The sequence below is a fragment of the Pseudogymnoascus verrucosus genome (assembly GCF_001662655.1).
Source record: "Pseudogymnoascus verrucosus strain UAMH 10579 unplaced genomic scaffold scaffold_2, whole genome shotgun sequence".
Classification (NCBI taxonomy): Eukaryota; Fungi; Ascomycota; class Leotiomycetes; order Thelebolales; family Thelebolaceae; genus Pseudogymnoascus; species Pseudogymnoascus verrucosus.
Window position 1 is genome coordinate 976,183 of NW_017263653.1, and position 20,885 is coordinate 997,067.

Consider the following 20,885-nt stretch of genomic DNA (forward strand, 5'->3'; position numbering starts at 1 on the left):
TCCCCTCCTACACATGCACGACACATAACCTACCATTCGCGCCCTCTCAGCCGCCTGATCCGCTGCGGTGTTGTGCTGTATGCTATGGTGGAGTAGAGGACATGCGCGCTGTGCACGGTGCCGCCAGTGGAGGTCCACCACGTCTGGGTCCACCTGGGCGTTGTTTATGTGGGTTAGTGAGCTGTGCGTCGACGACTTCGGCATATAGAAGTCGAGTCAATATATCAGAGCGACGTGTGGACTCTCTACTCGGGCAAAACTATAGTCTGGTGAGTGAGCACCCCAGCCCAAGCTATCGAGTTCCCCAACCTCCTCAAGCCCCAATCTGGCCAGCCCAAGCCATCCCTCACCTCACCTCCCTAAGAGTAGAGTAGAGTATAATTCTGCAGAACAAGCGGTGTGCCCTGCTTCCGTGTTTCACTCCCTCCCTCTCTCCACCCTGCCCGCCTGCCGCCGCTGTCTCGCGTCCTCCCCTCCTCTCCTCACAGCTCGTTTATCGTAATGTCTCACCTCGCGCTGTACCGCAGCGAGGTAGATCACAGTTACAGGACTGTCACATTTTTGTGCTCTCTGTGGTGTAACTACCCGAGTAGCGAGTAGCGAGAGAGAGAGAGAAAGGAAATTCCGGGTGCTGGGGCGCGCGGTGCGGGGTGCGTGCGTGCATACACTGTTGTATACCGTTGTGTCGAGAGGTGAGGTTATACAGTACAGACATTGAGGATACACGACTGATGAGACGCGGTCTGAGGTCTGATGCATAGTGACCTGTGTGAACCCCCAACGGTCTGGGAATCCGCGAGGTTGGGAGGAGATGTCGAGTGTGTGTGGTTGGGGGGGGGAAGGGGGGACGCGTGAATTTTGGAACGGGGATTCACGATATATAACATATCATATCATATATAAACACATATAGACAGAGCACAGACACGATATACCACAGCTAGACAATTATGATAATAATAGTAATATATTAAGACAGATGTATACCCTGGGCGGCACGGAACCAAGCTACCAGGAGTAACAATCATGTTTTGTCTACCAACCGACCTTAATGGCCATCCTATCCACCCTCATATGGGTCACGTTTTTCCGTTCCTTTCCCTTTGCCAGACGCCAAAATCCCTTTTTTGTGTTGTGTGTGTGAATGCCCAAAAAACAGTTAATTAATTGGGAGTATCCCATGGAGAGGTGCTTAGTATGCCTCCAACTTCGCCAAGCGCTTCGACATGCTATTGTAATTGTTAGTATTATGATCTAGAAGAGTAGATATGGGAGGGAGTAAAACTTACAAATCAAAGAAAGCAAACTGGCTAGTCGAAGTACCAAACTCATAAACGAATCTCGAGGCCAAGTAGCTGCCAAAGATAGACCTCAAGTAGTTATCGGGCACGCGCTCAATAATCGCATCGAGGCCAATCTTATCCAGCAGCAACTTGGGCAGGGCATCCTTGAGCACCGAGCGGCGCAGAGGCTCGTTGTGCCAGAGCTCCGTGTTCTGCAACTCCTCATCAAGCTTGGTAATCGCGATACTGAGAGTATCACTGAGAACCGAGCGGGCCACGCCAGTCTCGGCGTTCTCGCGCCAGATGGCCTCGAACTCGAGACGCGCGTTGCGCTTGATGACCTCCTGCACCTCAGCGACGTAGGCCTTGTAGAAAGCGGGCGCCTCGCCGTCAGCACCGACGCACATGTGCTTGAGGAATCCCTCGTCGTCGAAGGAGAGGGAAGCGAGGACCTCGAGGGAGGAGGAGGTGACACCACCCTTGTTGGCGGAGGCGTCCTTGTAGAGGATGCAGCCAGCCGCTTCGAGGCGGAGCTTGGCGTCCTGGGCGATGAAGAGGTTGGCGCCCTCGACGATGTAGGGGATGAGGGACTTGCCGTCTTGGATCAGCTTGTTGCAGCTGACGAGGTCGATGGACTCGGGGCGGCCACCGCAGGGGACGAAGATGTCGGTCAGGCCGGTGTGGCGGAGGTGGAAGGTGTTGCGGAAAGTCATGCCGTTGGGGATGACTTCGCCGCTGGGGAGGGTGACATCGGTCTCGTCGAGAAGGATGCGATAGCCGTCCTTGGAGAGCTTGGTGATATCGAACTCCGAGATCATGACGCGCTTCTTGGCGAGGCGGAGGAGCTCGGCGTGGTTGATTCCGTTGGGGTCTACGAGGACACCGGCACCGTCGACGATGGAGGTGTACTTCTCGTTGCTGAGGAGGATCTCGTTGGAGCCGAGATCGCCGTCAGGGCCACCGGTCTGCATCTTGCGGACAGTGGAGGGGTCGAGGTTCAACTTGCGGTAGATACCTGTGACGTACTCGCGGACCGAGAGGGTGGTCATACCGTAGTGGTCGTGGGGAATTCCACCAAGCTTGGGGCTCTTGCCAGTGAAGAAAGACTTCCACCATGGGGCACCACGCTTGCGGGCGTGCTCGGTGGCCCAGTCGACCAGCTCAGCGGTGTTCTCATCAGGGCCCATGAACAGGATCTCCTGCTTGCCGTAGAGGTCGACAATGGGGTCCTTGATACCTGGGCTGACGGGTGGCAGGAGAAGATCCATGATCGAGTCAATGTACTTCTCGAAAGCCACGCTACCCTTGTCCTGCTGTTGGGGGTCAAGAAGGATGACACCCTTGGATCCACCCTCGGGGATATCCTTGTTCTTCCTCTGCTGGGTGTTGGCCAGGCCATAGTTCTCGTCGAACATTCTCCTCGCGTTGATGGCGAACGCCTCGCGATTCCTCGACTTGACGATACGGATACCGCCACGGGAGATGTCGCGGAAGCGGAGATGGAAGCCACGAGCCTCGGAGGAGATGACGAGGAACATGCCATACAATGGCTGCGGGTACTCAATCGCTGGTAAGAACGATGGGTCCATGCGGAAGCTCAGGGCGACCTTGGTGGGGGTGAAGAAGTTGGTCTTCAGGACGGACTTGTTGAAGGTGCGGAAAGCATCCATGACAAGCTGCTCGTGCTCGTTGTTGACAGTCCTGGAAATGAGGTCCTCGAGGGCCTTGTCGCCGAGAACATCGACTGGGGTAGTGGGGATGGACTCCTCATTCGCGAGGCCGGCGTGGAAGTGAGTGTCGGCGAAGCTCGAGTAGAGAGATCTGACGAGATCTGGGTATTGTCCAATAATCTCCAGGATATAAGCAGCGGTGAAAGTCTCGGTACGGAGACGGCGCTTGATGTTGGATAGAACCTCAGCGTGGGCTCCGTTCGTGGAGTCCAAAGCCGAAACCAACGAGGCGTACTCGGATCCCAGTCTGTTGAGGAAGTGCTGCACGAACACCCACACGCAGTGACCGTAGATGGTCTCCTGAAGGCTCAAACGGCCAACAGCGAACATGTTCTGAAACTTGTTCTGTGGGATACAGTACAGAAGAGAGATCTCGCGAACGATGTGGCGGATCGAGGTGTCAATGGGAGGGTACTTGGAGCCGGGCTCGAGGGCGCTGGCAGTGGGCTTCAGGTAGATCGAGATAACAGTAATGCCGTTGGAGAACTGCTCGACGTACTTCCTGGAGCTGGTGACACCGTAGTAATGGTACAGATCACTCAGGGCGCAGAAAAGCCCCATGGCTCTGCGCTGGCGGAAGGCAACAACCAGGCGCTTCTCTTGGGAAGCCTCAATGTCGAAGGCCTCAATAACGGGACCTGTGCGTGCAACAGCCATCTCAATGATGTTCTGGTAGATTTGCATGGTGTTCTTGGTGGCCTTGGCCAAGAAGCCGCGGTCACCAATGACGTGGAGCCTGGTGTCCAGCGGGTCTGGATTCGAGTCGACGAACTGGCACTGGTAGACGAAGTAGCAGCGCATCGTCGCGGCGGACGATGGGTGGATCTTGGCGGGCGAGCGGAAAGTCTCGACTCTGAATCTCCTGTTCTTGTCGCCGCCATCGAGGTACTTGGCCTCGAGTCTCTGCTCATACCTTGGGCCGCCGGTGTTGCTGATACCGGGCTCGCTGGTGTCGATGTAGATGGCATGGTCGGTGGCCTCCATGTCAAGTCTGATCTCCTGGCGCTTATCTTCGCGAGCGGATGCAGCGACCTTGGCGGCGTAGAGAGAGGTGATGTGGCTCTTGATGGCCTCGGGTGTCTCGGTCTGGAAGTAGACATCGTCGATGCCTAGGTCCTTGTAGAACCACTCGACTTGGGCATCGATGTGGTCCGCGGGGATCCAGGAGCCCTCAGTGATCAATCTCTTGACTAAAGCAGTCTGTTAGTTTGTGTATCTTGTTTGTAGTGTGGGAAGTATTCACCTTCATTGATCTGGGCCTCCTTGCCCTCAAACGGAGGTGCAATGTATCCAACGGTCGCTGAGCGAAGGACTCTGTGTCCATTTGAGCTGTTGAGGCTCAAGTGAGCTGGCTGCGGAGAAGGTATCCGACCGGGTGTCCTGATGACATGTTCGAGCAACTTATTCGCGATCCCAGACTCGCTGGAAGGTGTCGACGTAGCAGTCATGATGAGTTATGCTGATCTATGGCGAGGAATCTGAAAGGTTTCAAACATCAGCGTTGGCACTGATAAGGTCGCGTATGGCGGGGTATTATTTGTTTCGCGGTGGTGGCGTGTAGGAGCTACCCGCCTTGAAATTCGGAGGCGACACACAAGGAATGTGAAAATAGTGAAAATAGGAAAACTCAAACATACCTTGCTTGAAGAGGTGATTACCTCGCTGTCCAATTGAACACCACCGTTGTTGTTTGGTGATGTAGGAGGGGAAGAGTTTCTTATCGGAAAGGTAGAGCTAAATAGCAACAATCGTTATCGTCAGCAAGGCGGAAGGCAAGGCAAGGGACAACAGACAACAGGCACACAAAGCCATGCGCGGATATGTGTTGTTGAAGGATTGGATAATACTCACAGCAAAGTGATGTCTCTAACAAATCTCGATTGATGAAAGGTGAGTCGTAGGTGAAGAGTTGTAGGAGTTGTAGAAAGTCCTGGTAATATTTTCCCCACGTAAATTGGAGAAGTTGGCAGTAGTTGTGGTAGTGTCGATTTGGAGATGGTGCGGGAGAGAGTGGGGGAGAGTAGAAGCTTATCGATTCACGTGATGATGGGGTAGTAGTGTAATGTAGGCGGTAAAGTTCACTGTGAAAGTGAAAGGGAAAGTGAAATCGTATGATGGGATGGAATGTATCCTAAAAAGCGGGAAGAAGCTGGGGTCTGGAGAAGTTATTATATACGAAATGGGGATTAGAGGGAGAAGCAATAGTAGATTGAAGAAAGACGATAGGGAGGAGATGCCGTGTACTTTGGACAAGGGTACTTTGGTACGGTATTGGAGGTATAGAAGTATTTGTGGTTTGTTTGTGGTAGTTAGTAAAAGTAGAGGCGGTAGTTTTGAGTGTAGTTTAGTTTTTAGTTAGTAGTAGTATTATGGGGAGTAGTAAGGGTAGTAGTATGGGTAGTTAGTATGGGTAGAGTATGGATTTGTATGGGTAGTATGGGTACGAATGGATAGTCGAGGGTAATCGTGGTAGTAGTGACTGGTGACGCGGAGGCGGCGAGAGTGGAAAGAAGCCAGAAAGGGTAACATCTAGGCAAAGTACAGTCAAGCCAGATGAGCCAGATGAGCCAGACAAGCCAGGCGAGCAAGCCCCCAAGCAAGCCCAGACCATGGAGACCCAAGCAGACCCAAGCAACACCAAGCGTGTGGTCGTCGATGACCATGACCATGACCACAAAAGAAGGTCACGATGTCACGAAAAAAGTTACGAAACTTACGAGAGTCACAAGTCACGTCAGAAGAGAAAAAAGTGGGGAAACGAAACGGCGGCGTAGAGACACGGACACGAAGGAGAAGAGAAGAGAAGAGGAGACCCAGAGAAGAGAGGCCGAAGAAGAGAGAAGGAGCTACTTACAGGGCGTTAAGACAAGTACACGCCGAACGTGCAAGACATACCCCAATACGCCAATTTCAAGTGAAGTCAGCCGCCCAAAGTTGAGTCTGCCAAGTACCCCACGACACCTGGGGAGGTATCCATTCTGTTCGTTCCCATCGTTACCAATATCACCTTCCCCTATTTTTGGGGTAGTAGAAAATACAAAAATACTCCCAAAAGAATCTGATCATCAGGTCAGATGAGGAATTCTACTCTTAGTTTGTGACAAAAATACGCCAGGGATGATGAGACGACTTTTTCGAGTCCCAATCCAAGCCCCGGTGAGGGACATAAACATAACATAACATAACATAACAAAACAAAAAAAAGACCGCGATGGACTGGCTGGCTGTGTATACCACTGTATACCGTACTCATACCTCACCCCTCTGCGCCTCTTCTGCGTCCATACAACCCCATTACTACTTGTCACCACCCGCGACTACCAGCAACTACCTCCCCTCTACCACCTATTACCGCCCTCCACCACCACTACCGCCACGCTCTAACAATAGAAACTTCCCCAACTGCCCACATCGCTCCCCCCATCCGGCATAGAAGAGTTGGAGTAAGAAAAAAGTACACGAAGCGACAAGGATGTTGCCAGCGTCTGGGGCGCGTGTCTGTGTGTGTGTGTGGTGGCCTCGCCCAGACATCGTACCTGGTCGGGTGGCTGGCGGGATTCATGGTGGATGGTGGGGTTGGCCAGACCAGACTGTGGTTGCCACCACCACGCACGCATCGCCAAGTCGCATCAACAGTGGCATCAACTATGTGGAGAGTGTGTGGAGGTAGACGTGACATCTCTCCACTGGCGAATATCACGCACGAAACTAAGTACCAAGAACCACGCCCTCCTTACCAAGAACAACCACCGCCTCACCCCATCGCTGTGTCAACGCGTGGCAGCCGTTAGGTAAGGAAGGGGTGAAGATGGAAGACCATCGACAGGGATACGGCTATTGAAGGCATACAATTGAGGCCTTTGCAGACTTTTCGCCGCAAGCTGAGGGTCTGGGGCGGAGCGGGGTGGGGCGGGAATGGAGAGCGATGGGGATGGAGGGAGGTGCGTGACTTGGGGAAATGCGGTAAGGCGCGCGGTAAGAGTACTGTACTGTACACCGTTGCTCCGGTACTTGCGTGTTATTCGCCCGCGGGGAGATGGGATGGGCTGGTGCTGCGCTCGGCGTGTGTGCTATGACTGAGCGTACGGGATACTGAGTGGCTGACTACAGATGACTACGCGTGTACGGTGAGAGGTGAAGGTGAGAGGCGTGCGTGCGTGCGGCGATGAGTGGTGAAGGAATGGCGTCAAGTGAGGTGAGGTTGATTGAGAACGAGATGAGTGTAACGGGTATCACCCCAGCCCACTGAGCCCATGACCTGCCCGATCGGTGGGTCGGTCCAGCCAGATGCCCCCCTCCATCCGCTTCCCCAACCGTCTGGTTCGCTTGTTCTGGGCACGTTGCTCCGTGGGGATAGGGCGGCAGGTGTGTGGTGGTATGTGATGTGATGTGCTGGGTTTACTCACCGTGATGCGAGGTACAGACAGGATCTCACGATGCACGAGAGGCCGAGGGGATGGGGAATTATGGCGACATAGGATGGGGATGCATGGTGGTGAGGTAAGATGTTGTTTCTTGTGCAGTGTGTATTACGTATATATGTAACGCGGTATATACGACGTGCTCAGGTACTGACTGACCTTCCTCTCTCGTGTATCGAATTGATCTAGACTGATCTGAGCAATATCGATCTCCCAGCACGAATCCGAAACATATATCAGACCGAACTGTACAAATACTATACATAACACACACAAAACATACATAAACATACACATAACATTCCTCACCGTCTTTGCCATAACAAAAAATAGACTGACTAATCCCGCCCCTTTTTACCCCACAGTCTGGGCTCATCCGGGGTCTCTCAAGTCTCATCCCAGCGTCTCATCTCAGTCATCTCAGTCATCTCAGAATCAGCGAAGCGTGACCCGCGCCTCGCTCACCTTATTACTCGTGCTCCCTCTTGGCCTTGCCTTGCCGCAACTTCCCTGACCCTACACCCGATTAGGGAAGGAGACACCGTGGGAATAACGTAAAATAGAGGAACTGCTGACCTGCTGTTTGACATTGGTGTTTGATTTGATACGCGGTTTTTTATTTAGATTTTTTAAATTTTCGTTTACTTTATTTACCGCAACCGCAATTGTCTGAGAAGGGAATGTACTTCCGGTTAACTCATGTAATATCTCCAGTATAAACGCATATACAAACCCTACTCGTACCATACTACTTAATACCAAGAATATCCCAATCCACCCCTCCCTACCGCGTACCTTTTTCCCCCAAGCCAAGAGCGATTTCCCTCCTTAGCCCTCTTCTGGAAAAACAAATCGCGCGCCCCGGCCCTCCATCGACGCCAGTACGTCCCCGACTCTCCAGCCCCTCCCCCGCTCAAATTTGTCAAACCGCTGCTCCACAGAGTCACGGGACGTCCAAGCCTCCAAGCACTGTCCAAGCAATCCCCGTTTCTATTACCCCCAGGAAACGCCATAGCGGGAACAACGGATCTCTGTTTTTTTTATTCTTTCCGTTTCGGCCGATCGTTGGGGCCTGCACGGGCCCGGTACCTGTGCCGTACTGTACTCCGTAAGTTGTATTATCACGGGATGGGAGGAGATGGAGGGATGGCTTTACCGTATTTCTGTACTCTGCCGTTTTACCTTGGCTCTTCTCCCCCCTCCCCCACCATTTCGCCATTTCGCCATTTCGACGAGAGGGGGATAGGGGACACGTTGGATGCCTCCGAATGAGCCGTCACATATATCAATCACCTCCCCGATCTCTCCCCAACAAACTCTCAAAACCCTCCAATAAACCCCCCAACCCCCAACCAAACCTCTCCTCCTCCCCTTCAACGCCGTGGTTACCACACCCCGTGACCTGCTTCGCCTCGCTTCGCTTACCAAATCATGCATACCACAGACATTCCACCCCTCAATCCGGCTCCCGATCCGAAGCCTGACATCACCTGCTGCTAACGGAGGGGCATTCCGCTTCCGCGCTCTGCGGCAGCGCATATTCACGGTATATATCGCGTCGCGTCGCAACGAAACAAAGCAGCATACCATACCCCAGCCACGTCCTTTATCCCCCCTTGAATGATTGCAAGCGATCGGGCTTGTAGTATTGCCGGATTCTAAGCGTGATCGCGCACCAGAATTGGGCGCGATGCCGCCGAGTTTGGACGCGGTGAGGGCAGAATTGCGGGGCAAGTCTTATCGATTGAGAGGAGGGGTAGGTAGATAGGTGAAAGAGGGTGGGTTTCTATGTCTGGGGAAGGAACATAAAGTGTGTTTTGAGAGCCACTCTGTCAGTTCGTAGCAATCTCAGCTTCATAACTTTCGATATCCAAAAAGCTCCCAATTCTAAAACCCATTCACTCTATCCATCAACTTATCTACTATCCCCAACTATATTCACGCCCCCCCATAAGCGAGACGACTCATACCAATCGCGATATCCAAACCACCAGCCTCACCACCAGCAGTGCAACCTCACACCCGACTCCGTGCAACCACCCATCCGCCATCCCCGTATAACACAACATAATACTAAACAATGGCCGAATCCACGCCTACCACCAACGGCCAAGCCACAGCAGCCCATGACAGCAGGGAGTACGCCGAGTACCTGACGGCCCAGGATCCACTCAAGCACCTCCGCGCTGAGTTCTTCATCCCCTCCAAGGCGGATCTGGCGCGTGAGACGCTGCCGGGGAAGGGTGAGTAGAGGGATTTTTCATCATGTCATGTGCTTTGCGCTCCCCTTGCTCCTCCATTGGCCTGCCTGCACGAAATTCGTCTTACTCGGACACGGTTCCTCATCTCACTTCACCCCTCTTACTGTAGTATCGCGCTTACTCACACACCCACCTAGACCTCACCCCTCCATCACATGACGACGAAAGCGTCTACCTCTGCGGCAACTCCCTCGGCCTCCAACCGCGTCGCGTCTCCCAGCGTCTCCAGCAATACCTCTCCACCTGGGCCACGCAGGGCGTACAAGGCCATTTCAAGGCCCTGACCGATTCCCCCCTCCCAGCATGGCTGCACGCCGATGATGCGGCGGCGAAGGCTATGGCGCCGATTGTGGGCGCGGCGCCGGCGGAGATCGCGGTGATGGAGACGTTGACGGCGAATTTACATTTTATTCTTTCGGCGTTTTATAGGCCGCAGAAGGAGGGGAGACATAAGATTATTATTGAGAGTAAGGCGTTTCCTAGTGACCACGTGAGTACCCCCCCTTACCCCTATTTTATCTTCCATACTCGAATATACTAACCCGCCCCCTTAGTTCGCGGTGGAATCCCAAATCCGCCATCACAACCTCCACCCCTCCACCTCGATGATCACAATCGATCCCCCCACCGGCACATCCTTGCTACCAACCTCCCACATCCTCGCCACGATCGATGAACACGCCTCCACCACCGCTGTCCTGCTGCTGCCGGGAATCCAGTTTTATACTGGGCAGTTGCTGGATATCAAGACTATCACTGCTTACGCGCAGGCGAAGGGCATTTTCGTGGTCTGGGATCTCGCCCATGCCGTCGGGAATGTACCACTGCAGCTGCACGACTGGAACGTCGATGCTGCGGCGTGGTGTACGTACAAATACCTTAACTCCGGCCCTGGAGCAATCGGTGGGATGTTCGTACACGAGAGAAACAGCCGCGTCACCACCACCACCACCTCTTCAAACGGCGCAACCAACGGCGAAAAGAAGGAGACGGAGGAGAAGGAATTCCACCCCCGTCTCGCAGGCTGGTGGGGAAGTGATAAGAAAACGCGTTTTGCGATGACAAATGACTTCTCCCCCATCCCCGGCGCGGGCGGTTTCCAAGTCTCCAACCCCAGCACGAACGACCTGACGACCGTCTGCGCGAGTCTTGAGGTGTTCAACCTAACCAGCATCGCTGAGCTCCGCAAGAAGAGTTTGGGGCTCACCGCCTACCTCGAAGATCGTCTCCTCGCACTGCAAAAGAAATCAGGAGGTTTCAAGATCATCACCCCCTCCAACCCGGAGGAGCGCGGCGCACAACTGAGTGTACAGCTCGAAGAGGGACTGTTGGAGGGGGTTATGGAGGAGTTGGTCAAGGGAGGGGTGATTGTGGATGAGAGGATGCCGGATGTGATAAGGGTTGCGCCGGCGCCGATTTATAATAATGCGGTTGATGTGTGGAGGTTTATGGATGAGTTTGAGAAGGCGTTGGGGAGTGTGAGGGAGGGGAAGGTGGGGGGTGGGGGAGGGGGGGTTGAGAAGGTCGTTACGAATTGATGGGGAGGGGGGGTTATGGGATTAAGAAGACGTTGCTGTGAGAGAGAGCTTGTGTGCGTGGCTGATATACTTAGACACTGAAGCGTAGATTTTAGCAGGGTGAAAATATATATCTTTAACAATGCACTCACTCAGGGGCAACGAAACCGTTCCTGTGTCGCGCAAGACATTGACAAAGAGCTTTTGAATGACAGTCACCCAGACGCAAGGGGTAGTTCACGAAATCCATCATTACTTCGGGTATTCACAGCGCCTATCGTGCCTTCATATCCCCACAGCGTCTATAACCCCCCCCCCCCCCCCCAAATCACCCATCAAGAACACAAACCCAACTCGTCGCGCACCCAGCCCCAATAGAAACAATACTACTCCCCTCAGGCAAATGCTTCGAACTCGCAACCACATTATCCTTAACCCTCACATCCTCCTTCCCCGGCCCACAATTCCCATGCTCCCCCCATCCCCAGGCCAGAACGTCTCCGTCGCGCGTAAGTGCGAGGGTGTGCTCGCTGCCTACTGCTATCTTGTCTACCGGTGGTAAGTCGGGGGGTGCGCATTGGCCGTGGTCGTTTCGGCCCCATGAGAGCACGTTTCCGTTGTCTTTTAGGAGAACGATATTTCCCCATCCCGCCCCGACGTCAATCCAGCCCTTGATATCCGCATCAGCAGGGGGTTTAACATCCCATTTATCCTTTCCAAGAAACGCGCTCTCCCCTCCCCCCTTAGCACCAAGTAAATACGTAAACTCCCTCCCGCAAACCGCGCGCGTAACAGGGAAAGTAATACCCTCTATCTTCCTCGGCTCATGCACCACCTCCGCCAGTTCCCCAAGCTGTCCCTTCCGTCCGTTGCCCCAGCCGTATACGTCCCCGTTGTCGAGGACGGCGATCACGTGGCCCATACACGCTGCGAGGTCGACGATTTCGGTGTCTGGTGGCGGAAAATTGGGAAGGAGTTCGGGGCGTGGGGAGCGGATGATTAGGGGTCCTTGTCCGAGCTCCCCTTTTTGGCCCATGCCGAAGGTATATACATCCCGTGCTTTCCCCGCCGCATCGGCAGCGACGACGACGGAGGATTCCCACATCGCTGCGCAGTGCGTGACTTTCGGGTTAGCTTTAATATCCGCCTCCGCAGATTTAAAAGCGTCCGGTCCCCACAGCTCATCCGAGTCGGGCGGGACCTGTGCCTCTGCCTCAGCGGAGGCGGAGAACGACAATAACACCGGACTGAAACTCCTCGTCGTAGTAGGCGGCAGAAAATAGCGACCGCGCGCGCCGTGGGTGATGGCGCCGGAGCTGAGCAGCATGCCGGTGGGGGTGAGGAGGAGGGTGTGGTTTCCGCCGCCGCGGATGGTCATAGGCCCGCCGGAGGTGGGGGGGAAAGAGGCGTGGAATTGGGCGTCTTTGGGGACGGAGACGTCTTCTTCGTGGCCTATTCCTAGTTGGCCGGAGCCGTTGGAGCCGATGGCGTAGATGCCCATTTTTGAGGTCGGAAGTTTTCTTTGCTCGCTCACATTAGTATCACTTTTAAGAATTGTGTTTGGTTTGTATGAGAACGTGATGTGGTATGGGTGCCTGCGCCTCGCATGCATGGTCCTTATCTTATCGGCATTAGCGCCCTGCGCCACACTTTCGCTTTCACAGACGCCACAACAAACTATCTTTTCTCTCATAGGGTTACGGAACCCCGTGGCGTAAGCGAGACCAACAGTACACATAGGAAGTTGCGGCCTCAGATTACTGCTTAGTCACCGGCCCACTGAGACCATTGCTCAGGTTTTCGGCTTGATCTCGAAAACCTTCACCACCACAACTCCACCTCGACAACCGCAACAATGCCTTCCGACAATCTCTCCACGCCGACCCAGGAGCAGATCCTCGTCCCGGAGACGCTCCTGAAGAAGCGCAAGTCGCAGGAGAAGGCCCGCGAGGAGCGCTCCGCCGAGCTTGAGAAGAAGAAGAAGGTACGCTCTTGAATTTTTCCACACAAAATATACGAAGCATTTCAGGCATGGTCGGCGATTATATGATGCATAACACCATCTTTGCGACTAGGCACACAGTGTCGATGTTGTCGCCAATTAACCATCTTTCGGGTCTGATCTATCGTCGAACCATGCCGTCTGCTTTCGTTGTGCTATTTCGATACTCGGTCTTCGATCACACGTTTGCTAACTCAAGCATCATATAGGCCCAGAAGGAGAAGCGCGGCGTCATCTTCAAGCGTGCCGAGAAGTACGTTAAGGAGTACCGCGATGCTGAGCGCGAGAAGATCCGTCTTGCTCGTCTCTCCAAGCAGGATGGCTCTTACTACGTGCCTGCTGAGGACAAGCTTGTCTTCGTTGTCCGTATCAAGGGGTAAGCAATTGCATCCATCATCTCACGCGCGAGAACGAGTCCTAACGAAAATTTCACAGTATCAACAAGATTGCACCAAAGCCCCGCAAGATCCTCCAACTCCTCCGTCTTCTCCAGATCAACAACGGTGTTTTCATCCGCCTGACCAAGGCCACCCTCGAGATGCTCAAGATCGTCGAGCCATGGATCGCCTACGGTTACGCCAACCTCAAGACCGTCCGCGAGCTCATCTACAAGCGCGGATACGGAAAGGTCGACAAGCAGCGCATTGCTCTCACCGACAACGCCATCGTCGAGGCCAACCTCGGCAAGTACGGCATCGTCTGCATGGAGGATCTCATCCACGAGATCTACACCGTCGGACCCAACTTCAAGCAGGCTTCCAACTTCCTGTGGCCATTCAAGCTCTCCAACCCTACCGGTGGCTTCCGCACTCGCAAATTCCGCCACTTCGTCGAGGGAGGTGACCTGGGTAACCGCGAGGACAAGATCAACGCTCTCATCAGACAGATGAACTAGAAAATATAAAACAATAGTTCGCTGCATGGTGATGTGTGTGTCAGGAACCGGGATGGGAGTCTTGCTTGCTTCTTAGCTATATTTTAGCATGAATGGCGTAACCACGGCAATACTGATCTCGATTCAACTTCAGTATAAAAATGACTTTTTTATGATATCAAATTTTTTAAATTTTCAGCGATGTAGTAGCGTGATTTCCGATTTCCGTCCCTTTTCTCTCTCTCTCTCTCTTCTCTACCCATGCTTTCTTCGCAAGTTTTTAAATAATACAATTCCGCCCCTCTTTTCACCCCTTCTTCCCGTCCCAGCTGCTACATAGAGTACACAAGGCCATACCCAACTCCCACCCTTAGAGCTCCCAACTCAGTACCAACTATCCCCCTCTCTTCCCCCACCCCTCTACCCTTCCCCCCTCCTCACATCTTAACATCAAAACTCGTCCCACACCCACAACTACTCGTCGCCAACGGATTATCCGCAATCTTAAACTGGCTCCCAATCAACTCCGTCGTGAAGTCCACCTTACTCCCCTTCAACAGCTCCAAGCTCGGCCCATCCATCACCACCTTCGCCCCCTGTTCCCCTTCAAACAACGTATCATCCTCATCCAGCGCAGGCGCGTTCTTGTCATTCGCTACCGCGTCCTCGATCGCCACGGGCTGAGAGGTCGAGGCATCGATCGCGGGGACGTTGGTGAGTGACATTTGGTATTGGAAACCGTGGCAGCCGCCGGATTCGACGGTGATGCGGAGGGCGAGGCGGGGGTTTTGGTCGCGGGCTATGATTTGGCTGAGGCGCTGGGTGGGTGTTAGTATAGTTTCTTGTTCTCCTTTTCTGTGTCGTTTGCAACAGATAGGTTGATTCTGGGCGGAAACTTACATTAGCTGCTCGAGGAGTAATCTCAATGGTCATATCATTCCCATCGTCATCCTTCCGCGGGTTGTAAATCGCGGTCGCTGCGCGCAGTGCTGACGCCGTGAAGGAGCGCGAACTAGACAGCTTCGAGAGCGAGCGCGGTGCCTGTCGCGCAATGCTGCGCGGGGCGATGGTAGGTATGCTCGGGAGGAGGAAGTCGAGCATTGGAGGGCCGCCGCGTTGGTGAGCGAGCTGGAAGAAAGTTCGCGCTGCGGGGGCCGTCGAGGCCGTGGCTGCTGCTGTGCAGCGCCGTAGAGACATTTTCGGTAGGATGTGTGTCGCCATTGTGTGTGCGGTTATGAGGGAGAGTGGAGAGGCGCGGGTGAGGGTTGGTGAAGGGTCTCGATGATGGGCTGCTTTCGGGTCCCTGGGAGGGAGCTGGAGATGGGTATTACTAAGTCGTATCCGAGCTAAAATGCGGGTGTCGGACGAGGCTGTCCGAGATTCGGCAAGGCTGAGGAAATGGTTCGTAATCGAGTTCGTGAGATACGCCCGTGATAACTGCGAGACCTAACCAGGAGCTGGGAAAACAATTCGATGTGCTTTGGGGGTTGATAGTTTTTACTTTAATTGTAGTTGCTAGAAATGATTTATTTGTGCCTTTGGTCAGAATACCCACTACGCTGACAATATAAATTTACAGCCACTGGTTCAATTAATATAGCAATTACGAAATATATTCCCCAAAAATTCAACTGTATTTTAATACTTCATTCGTGGTACACGCCAATTGCCCATCTTTTATACTGTCTATACTACCAAATAATTCAGCTCCCCTCCTAACTATAGCTCGTCCTTAACTGGCTTTCTCTGCTCGCCAGCGCTATCCTCGCAAACAGCAGGTGTACCGACTTCCATCCTGTAAACACACTTCTCCGCCTCGACCACCCGCCACACCTCATCCTTCTCTCTACACGCCATAACAACAATGGTGCTTCTCTTCGGCCCATTCCAGCACTGCGCTCCATCCTCAAATACCATCGAGAGTCTCTCTCCAACCCCGAGACCCCGGCCATCAGCACCAACATCCTCATCAACCTCGACGGTATCAAACCTCCTAAAGGTGCCCAGTTGCGTGCTCCCGCCATTCTTCTTTGATTTCTGCGTGCTCTTATCCATCCAGCACAACTCGTAGGTGTACTCGCCAGAATCGATGTCGACGCATTTACCCTTGAGGGCGCGGAAGACGTCCTGTGGCCCGTAGTCGGCTTTGAGGTCGTTCTTCTTGTCCTCGAGCTCCGATCGTCTTGACTCTCCGTCGCTCTTGATGTTGTTGTATGCGTTGCGGGCTTCGGTAACAGCGCGGGATTCGCTGTCGGCGGGGCCAGTGGTGTCCGCAAGGAGACCATTATCGACAAGAGTGCGGCGGAAGGACCTCACTCTGTCGTGGACCCAGGTGCGGAGGGATGGGGGAAGATAGGCTTCGAAGCTGTAGACTGTAGAGTAAAAGAATTAGTCTTGCTGTGTCATATTACGTGTGGTAGGCGGTGTCAACTTACGAGCTTCAACATCGCTTTCCTCCTCCTCCTTCTCCCACTCTGCCCAGTTGATACCCTGCTCCTCGCTGTCTGGCTTTCCAATCTCCTCTAGGTCCTTCTCAAACCCGCTAGCATCGAAATCAGAGTTGGTATCCTTCTCGGCCACATAATCCTCCCAAGCCTTGACAGCGCGCTTCACTCCTTCATCGTTGAAGTTCGGGTTGTACTCCACCTTAAAGGCTTCCAGAATCGATTCAAGCTTTTGAACCTTCGAATTTGCCGCATTCCTCTTCTCAATCAAGCTTGTTAAGCTGTTCCTCAACTCCTCCACTCTTGCCTTAGCCAACTTGGCCAAAACCGTAACTCTCGACGCCTTCTCACTCGCGCCCTTAATAACCTTGCTTCGCTCCGACCACTCGACATCCTCAAGTCGCCGTCTCGCCTCCTCCTCCTTTGTTTGCAGTGTCACGACTTCGCCCTCCAACTGATCAATCCGCTGTTGGATCCCAATTCTGAGCGTCTCAGCCTGCTTCAGCAGCTCGCCGCGCTTCAGCAGCGAAGCCCTCGCGCTCCTAACGCGCTCATCCTCCTTCTTCCGCCACTCCTTGCCCATTGCCGCACACCTATCCTCGCACACCACTCCGCCGACACCAGCCCACTCATCGCTACCATCGCAGCAAAGGTCGTAATCGCACACCCCGTCGTTGACGTAGCTGGATGGGATGTAGCCCGGCTGGTGGCCCTTGTTCTTGCAGTAGTAGCCGGGAAGAGCCAGAGTCGTGTTGCTGGTTCCGCTGGATGTGCCGGGGATGGGCTGGATGGGCGATAGCGAGGAGAGGTACGTGCAAGCTGATGTGCCTGGCTCGTCTGAACCGTCGGGGCAGTCGCAGTAGTCGTCGTTGACGCTCGAGAAGGGGATTACGACCGAGGGAGCTGTGATGCAGGCGAATGTGTCCTTGGAGCCCTTGTAATGCTTCGCGACTAGTCGTAGAGATAATGTGTTAGCTTTAATCATGCCCTGGCGTTCTACTTGGTGTGAGGGCAGGTGGAGGGGGATTGGGGCTCAAGACGTACAATCAGGTCCCACACCACGAGGCCGAGCCGGCTCGGACGCGGCGATGGAGCTTGCTGCATTGCTGAGCAACAGGAGAGCCGTTAAGTGCCGCATGATGAAGTGTTGAAGTTGAGGTTGAACGCAATTGAACCTCAGCGTGTTTTGGGTCTTGGTGCCAGACTGGCAGCATCGTAGGTCGTGGGTGCACGGATAAATCTTGGCTGTGATGTCAACGGCTCGCGGCTCTACCCCTAACTAAATCCAATCGCCTACAACATTTCACCAACTCTTCTCGGTGTACTACGAATATGAAAAGTACGATACTTGAAGACCATCGCATTGAATTAATTCCTATGATTCCAGTCCTGCGTGTTTGGCTACCTACTGGCTTCCTATTTTTACGCCCATCACTCAATTAAGGGCCTCCCCCTCGGCCATAATGCTTATTTAGGGCGCTTCCCTTCCGGCAACTACTTTTCCCCGCCCCAATCGTACCTCTATGCATCCCCACGAGCCACCTGTTGGCCCTCCCTTTTCTCACAATGATGGCTGGTATCATAAAGCGCGTATCGAACATGGTCCTTATATGCAAGACCGGTATAACGCTGAAGACGAATGCAAAAACGCTTTTGGTAAACGCATGGCGCGGTAGTCTGTCGTAGTAATAATCTTCAAGTCGAAGTCTGTGTTGTGTATGGCCTTTGGTTATTTCACTCTGGGAGCTTGAAATCAACCCAGGTCCTGGTCAGGGTAGGCATTTCGCGAGGTGCCTCAGTTTCGACACCCTCTTGCCAACCAACGGTCTGCCATTCCTTCGAGTTCGACATGCGTACGTCGTTAGAAGCACTCCTATCATTTAGGACGCGAATGCGACGCTTCTCGCGCTCGTTGATGACTTCGTGCATAACAGTTTGGCGCATAGTAGACGTCGCCCAATCATGGCTCCCAAGAGATGGTGCTTCCAGCACGTATTTCAGCAGCTGGAATGGCAGGTTGATAAGTATCCCGGAAATAAGAGATGCAGGGTTTGCATTCTTGAGAGCGGGGAGAATAGGCTCTTCCATAGGATGATCGCCGAACTTGATTGAGCTTAACCGGGGGTTGTGTTTCGAGACTTTGGCCTTGCTGAGAACAGGAAGGCGGCTATTGAATGCTGGCTCAGAAGCAGTCACGTCAAAATCCAGGTGAGGCGGAAAGTTGGCGATCAAGAAGCCGAGAGCACTGTGAATGAGCATGTCGACAGCTGGCCCGTACGTGCTCGGACAAATTCCGTTGAAGTTATTGTCCAAAGTCCACTGCGAGCTGAGGCCTCCATCGAGTGCAAAATTGAGGGCTTTCTCTAGTGTCAGCCAGTTGACAAGATGGCATGCAACTTCGATACCTCGGCTCAAGACTGGAGGGATTTGAAGGATATGGCCAGCAGCAGCGTAGCCAAGGGCCAAATCAAACCTATGGAAGCTAGCAGGATTCGAAGTTGCCAAATTCTGGGCTTCTATGCTTCGGCCGGGAGTTGGTGGGGTATCTAGGCTATGAAGAGGTGCGCCGTAGAGACGCTGCAATGCGATCCAGAAACCATCTGAGCTCAGGAATCGGTCAGCAGTCTCGATTAAAATTGTTCGAGACGAGCTTTCGCTGCTTCCGTCGTTGGCCTGGGCTATCATGAGACGTTTTAATGTTGGGCTTCTGGCAAACAACAGGTTGTGTCCTGGAATACGCATTGGTTTGGCACGGTCATCCGTGTATCGTACTTCCAGCGTATAATCGGCGAAGGTAGGATCAGCAAACTGGCCTTGAATATAGCCTAGTAGTCCATCAAGGTTATCCACGGATGGATGTGGAACAACGCCGTGTAGGCCCGAACCACCGCGGCCACTCATCTGATGTTGGTAGTAAAGCTTGCCATCATCTGTATGGCCATTGCTTCCGTTGGTCGCCCGAGAAGTAGCGTTTGGATTGGGAAACTGGGTGGGCCGAGGATCATGCTCATGAGGAGCCGATGAATGAGAGCGAAGGCTACGAGAGGTTGACGGGTCATAAAATTGCTGTCGGCGATTGTCGTTTATGCCAGGAGTAGCTGAGGGTGAGTATCCTTCCGGGTGTGGGAAAGGTGGTGGGTGCCGGCGGGAAAAGCCGTCCATCGCTGGACTGTGCACAATATGGCCACCATGCTGCTGCTGGAAGCCAAATCCGGGAGGTGGTGGAACTTGGAAGCCGTTGGAAAGGTGATGCATATGGCCATTAGTAGGTGGTGGCGGCGGGTATGGATATTGAGACATTCCTGCAGACGAAAGAGGCGGCGCTGGCGAGGAGTTGTTCGAATCAGAATAGCCACCGAACACCATGCTTCCTTGGCTGGGATGAGTATGGTGCATTGGGTGAGGCCCGCCAGACACTTGGAACTTTGTGTATGTCGGAGCTTCAGTGTCAAGAGCTGGTCGGTTTGGCAGAGTATGCTGACCAGGGACAAATTGTGCTGGAGGCATATTGTAGGAGGATTTCGAGGCGCTAGGTTGCTTGTCGGATGAAGTTGGAACAGGATCTACTTGACGTGTCACTTTCTCAACCTGAGTTTTATCCTCCTGTGTAGTTTGGCCTGGCTGAGCTACTATTACTTAATCAGCATTTGTGTGCGAAGCAATTGCTTATATCAAGATTTATATTCCTTGCTTACCGTGAGAATCATATCCTTCCGTGGTAACCTCGTGTTCAGTGTGTTCCTGTCCCAGGGCGCGTAGATTGTTGTCAGGAAGGTCCAATGCTTGATTCTCTTCTACTTCAAAAGTCAAAGGGGAGGCTGCAGAGTATACAGTGTCGACCTTCTGCTTTGTTTCTTGATCCGAAGTGCCATTAGTATCAGTCGAGTGGCACGCCTCAACTGTCGCCGACGAATCGTTTGAAGTTGAAGTGCGGCTATCAGCAGTAGCATCAGACGCGACTTCTGTCTCCTCTTTGCGTGGAGCTCCTGCCAGCTTACGCTTCTGCACGTATGGCAGGGGGATAGCAGGAACAATAGACATTGGACGGGTGCGGTTGCCCTGTAGGTTCTTCGCAGCCTCGGCGGCCATCGTCAAATAGTTTGGGTGCCTCTCCGGATTATCGAATGGGACCTCGTTGGTGGTGATATCGGGTGTGACAAATGCAGTGACGTCCCCAAGATTCAACAACGACCATGAATTTGGTCATGTAGCATCCGGGGAGGTCGGGCGCAGGTGTTGGTTGACGGTGGTTGTTGTAACCGTCGGGAGCTTGTTTGTTAAGAGCTTCTCATCCCCGCCATTTTCGGCGACCGTTAGCCTGGAGTATTTCTGTGCGTCGGGGTTCTTGCTGAC

General features: G+C 53.4%; 7 protein-coding genes across 7 annotated transcripts; 2 read left to right on the forward strand and 5 right to left on the reverse strand.

The window, feature by feature from the left end:
- Nucleotides 1–950: 950 nt before the first annotated feature.
- GDH2 (NAD-dependent glutamate dehydrogenase) lies at nt 951–5,131 on the reverse strand. Its single transcript, XM_018270508.2, has 5 exons — nt 4,865–5,131; nt 4,651–4,747; nt 4,257–4,491; nt 1,290–4,203; nt 951–1,229 (listed from the first exon to the last, which is right to left on the reverse strand). Exons 3-5 carry the CDS (start codon nt 4,459–4,461, stop codon nt 1,193–1,195), a joined length of 3,156 nt encoding a protein of 1,051 aa, XP_018134905.1. The 5' UTR covers nt 4,462–4,491; nt 4,651–4,747; nt 4,865–5,131; the 3' UTR covers nt 951–1,192.
- A 4,147-nt stretch (nt 5,132–9,278) lies between these two features.
- On the forward strand, nt 9,279–11,233 carry BNA5 (Kynureninase (L-kynurenine hydrolase); the record flags this gene model as incomplete). Its single annotated transcript, XM_018270509.2, has 3 exons — nt 9,279–9,677; nt 9,833–10,185; nt 10,250–11,233. Exons 1-3 carry the CDS (start codon nt 9,515–9,517, stop codon nt 11,231–11,233), a joined length of 1,500 nt encoding a protein of 499 aa, XP_018134906.1. The 5' UTR covers nt 9,279–9,514.
- A 307-nt stretch (nt 11,234–11,540) lies between these two features.
- On the reverse strand, nt 11,541–12,922 carry VE01_00982 (uncharacterized protein; the record flags this gene model as incomplete). Its single annotated transcript, XM_018270510.2, has 1 exon — nt 11,541–12,922. The coding sequence occupies exon 1, from the start codon at nt 12,903–12,905 to the stop codon at nt 11,541–11,543; it is 1,365 nt and encodes a 454-aa protein (XP_018134907.2). The 5' UTR covers nt 12,906–12,922.
- Nucleotides 12,923–12,929: 7 nt separating this feature from the next.
- Nucleotides 12,930–14,400, forward strand: RPL7 (60S ribosomal protein L7). Its single transcript, XM_018270511.2, has 3 exons — nt 12,930–13,196; nt 13,424–13,590; nt 13,650–14,400. The coding sequence occupies exons 1-3, from the start codon at nt 13,068–13,070 to the stop codon at nt 14,107–14,109; spliced, it is 756 nt and encodes a 251-aa protein (XP_018134908.1). The 5' UTR covers nt 12,930–13,067; the 3' UTR covers nt 14,110–14,400.
- Nucleotides 14,401–14,524: 124 nt separating this feature from the next.
- On the reverse strand, nt 14,525–15,392 carry ISA2 ([4Fe-4S] proteins maturation). The gene is made up of 2 exons (XM_018270512.2): nt 14,989–15,392; nt 14,525–14,906 (listed from the first exon to the last, which is right to left on the reverse strand). Exons 1-2 carry the CDS (start codon nt 15,307–15,309, stop codon nt 14,526–14,528), a joined length of 702 nt encoding a protein of 233 aa, XP_018134901.1. The 5' UTR covers nt 15,310–15,392; the 3' UTR covers nt 14,525.
- Nucleotides 15,393–15,706: 314 nt separating this feature from the next.
- Nucleotides 15,707–17,888, reverse strand: VE01_00985 (uncharacterized protein). The gene is made up of 3 exons (XM_018270513.2): nt 17,577–17,888; nt 16,524–17,483; nt 15,707–16,460 (listed from the first exon to the last, which is right to left on the reverse strand). Exons 1-3 carry the CDS (start codon nt 17,668–17,670, stop codon nt 15,808–15,810), a joined length of 1,707 nt encoding a protein of 568 aa, XP_018134902.1. The 5' UTR covers nt 17,671–17,888; the 3' UTR covers nt 15,707–15,807.
- VE01_00986 (uncharacterized protein) lies at nt 17,889–20,819 on the reverse strand. The gene is made up of 2 exons (XM_018270514.2): nt 20,228–20,819; nt 17,889–20,161 (listed from the first exon to the last, which is right to left on the reverse strand). Exons 1-2 carry the CDS (start codon nt 20,619–20,621, stop codon nt 18,267–18,269), a joined length of 2,289 nt encoding a protein of 762 aa, XP_018134903.1. The 5' UTR covers nt 20,622–20,819; the 3' UTR covers nt 17,889–18,266.
- Between the last annotated feature and the right edge of the window lie 66 nt (nt 20,820–20,885).

Bases quoted from the DNA above. Each gene is read 5' to 3' on its own strand.
- GDH2 (XM_018270508.2), bottom strand. From the start codon at position 4,461: ATGACTGCTACGTCGACACCTTCCAGCGAGTCTGGGATCGCGAATAAG. The intron at 4,204-4,256 runs GTGAATACTTCC...AGACTGCTTTAG, and splicing joins GGAGGCCCAGATCAATGAAG to TCAAGAGATTGATCACTGAG. The intron at 1,230-1,289 runs GTAAGTTTTACT...CAATTACAATAG, and splicing joins CAGTTTGCTTTCTTTGATTT to CATGTCGAAGCGCTTGGCGA.
- RPL7 (XM_018270511.2), top strand. From the start codon at position 13,068: ATGCCTTCCGACAATCTCTCCACGCCGACCCAGGAGCAGATCCTCGTC. The intron at 13,197-13,423 runs GTACGCTCTTGA...AGCATCATATAG, and splicing joins AGCTTGAGAAGAAGAAGAAG to GCCCAGAAGGAGAAGCGCGG. The intron at 13,591-13,649 runs GTAAGCAATTGC...AAAATTTCACAG, and splicing joins TTCGTTGTCCGTATCAAGGG to TATCAACAAGATTGCACCAA.
- ISA2 (XM_018270512.2), bottom strand. From the start codon at position 15,309: ATGGCGACACACATCCTACCGAAAATGTCTCTACGGCGCTGCACAGCA. The intron at 14,907-14,988 runs GTAAGTTTCCGC...ACACCCACCCAG, and splicing joins TTACTCCTCGAGCAGCTAAT to CGCCTCAGCCAAATCATAGC.
- VE01_00985 (XM_018270513.2), bottom strand. From the start codon at position 17,670: ATGCGGCACTTAACGGCTCTCCTGTTGCTCAGCAATGCAGCAAGCTCC. The intron at 17,484-17,576 runs GTACGTCTTGAG...CTCTACGACTAG, and splicing joins TCGTGGTGTGGGACCTGATT to TCGCGAAGCATTACAAGGGC. The intron at 16,461-16,523 runs GTAAGTTGACAC...TTTACTCTACAG, and splicing joins GGAAAGCGATGTTGAAGCTC to TCTACAGCTTCGAAGCCTAT.
- VE01_00986 (XM_018270514.2), bottom strand. From the start codon at position 20,621: ATGGCCGCCGAGGCTGCGAAGAACCTACAGGGCAACCGCACCCGTCCA. The intron at 20,162-20,227 runs GTAAGCAAGGAA...ATTAAGTAATAG, and splicing joins GGAAGGATATGATTCTCACG to TAGCTCAGCCAGGCCAAACT.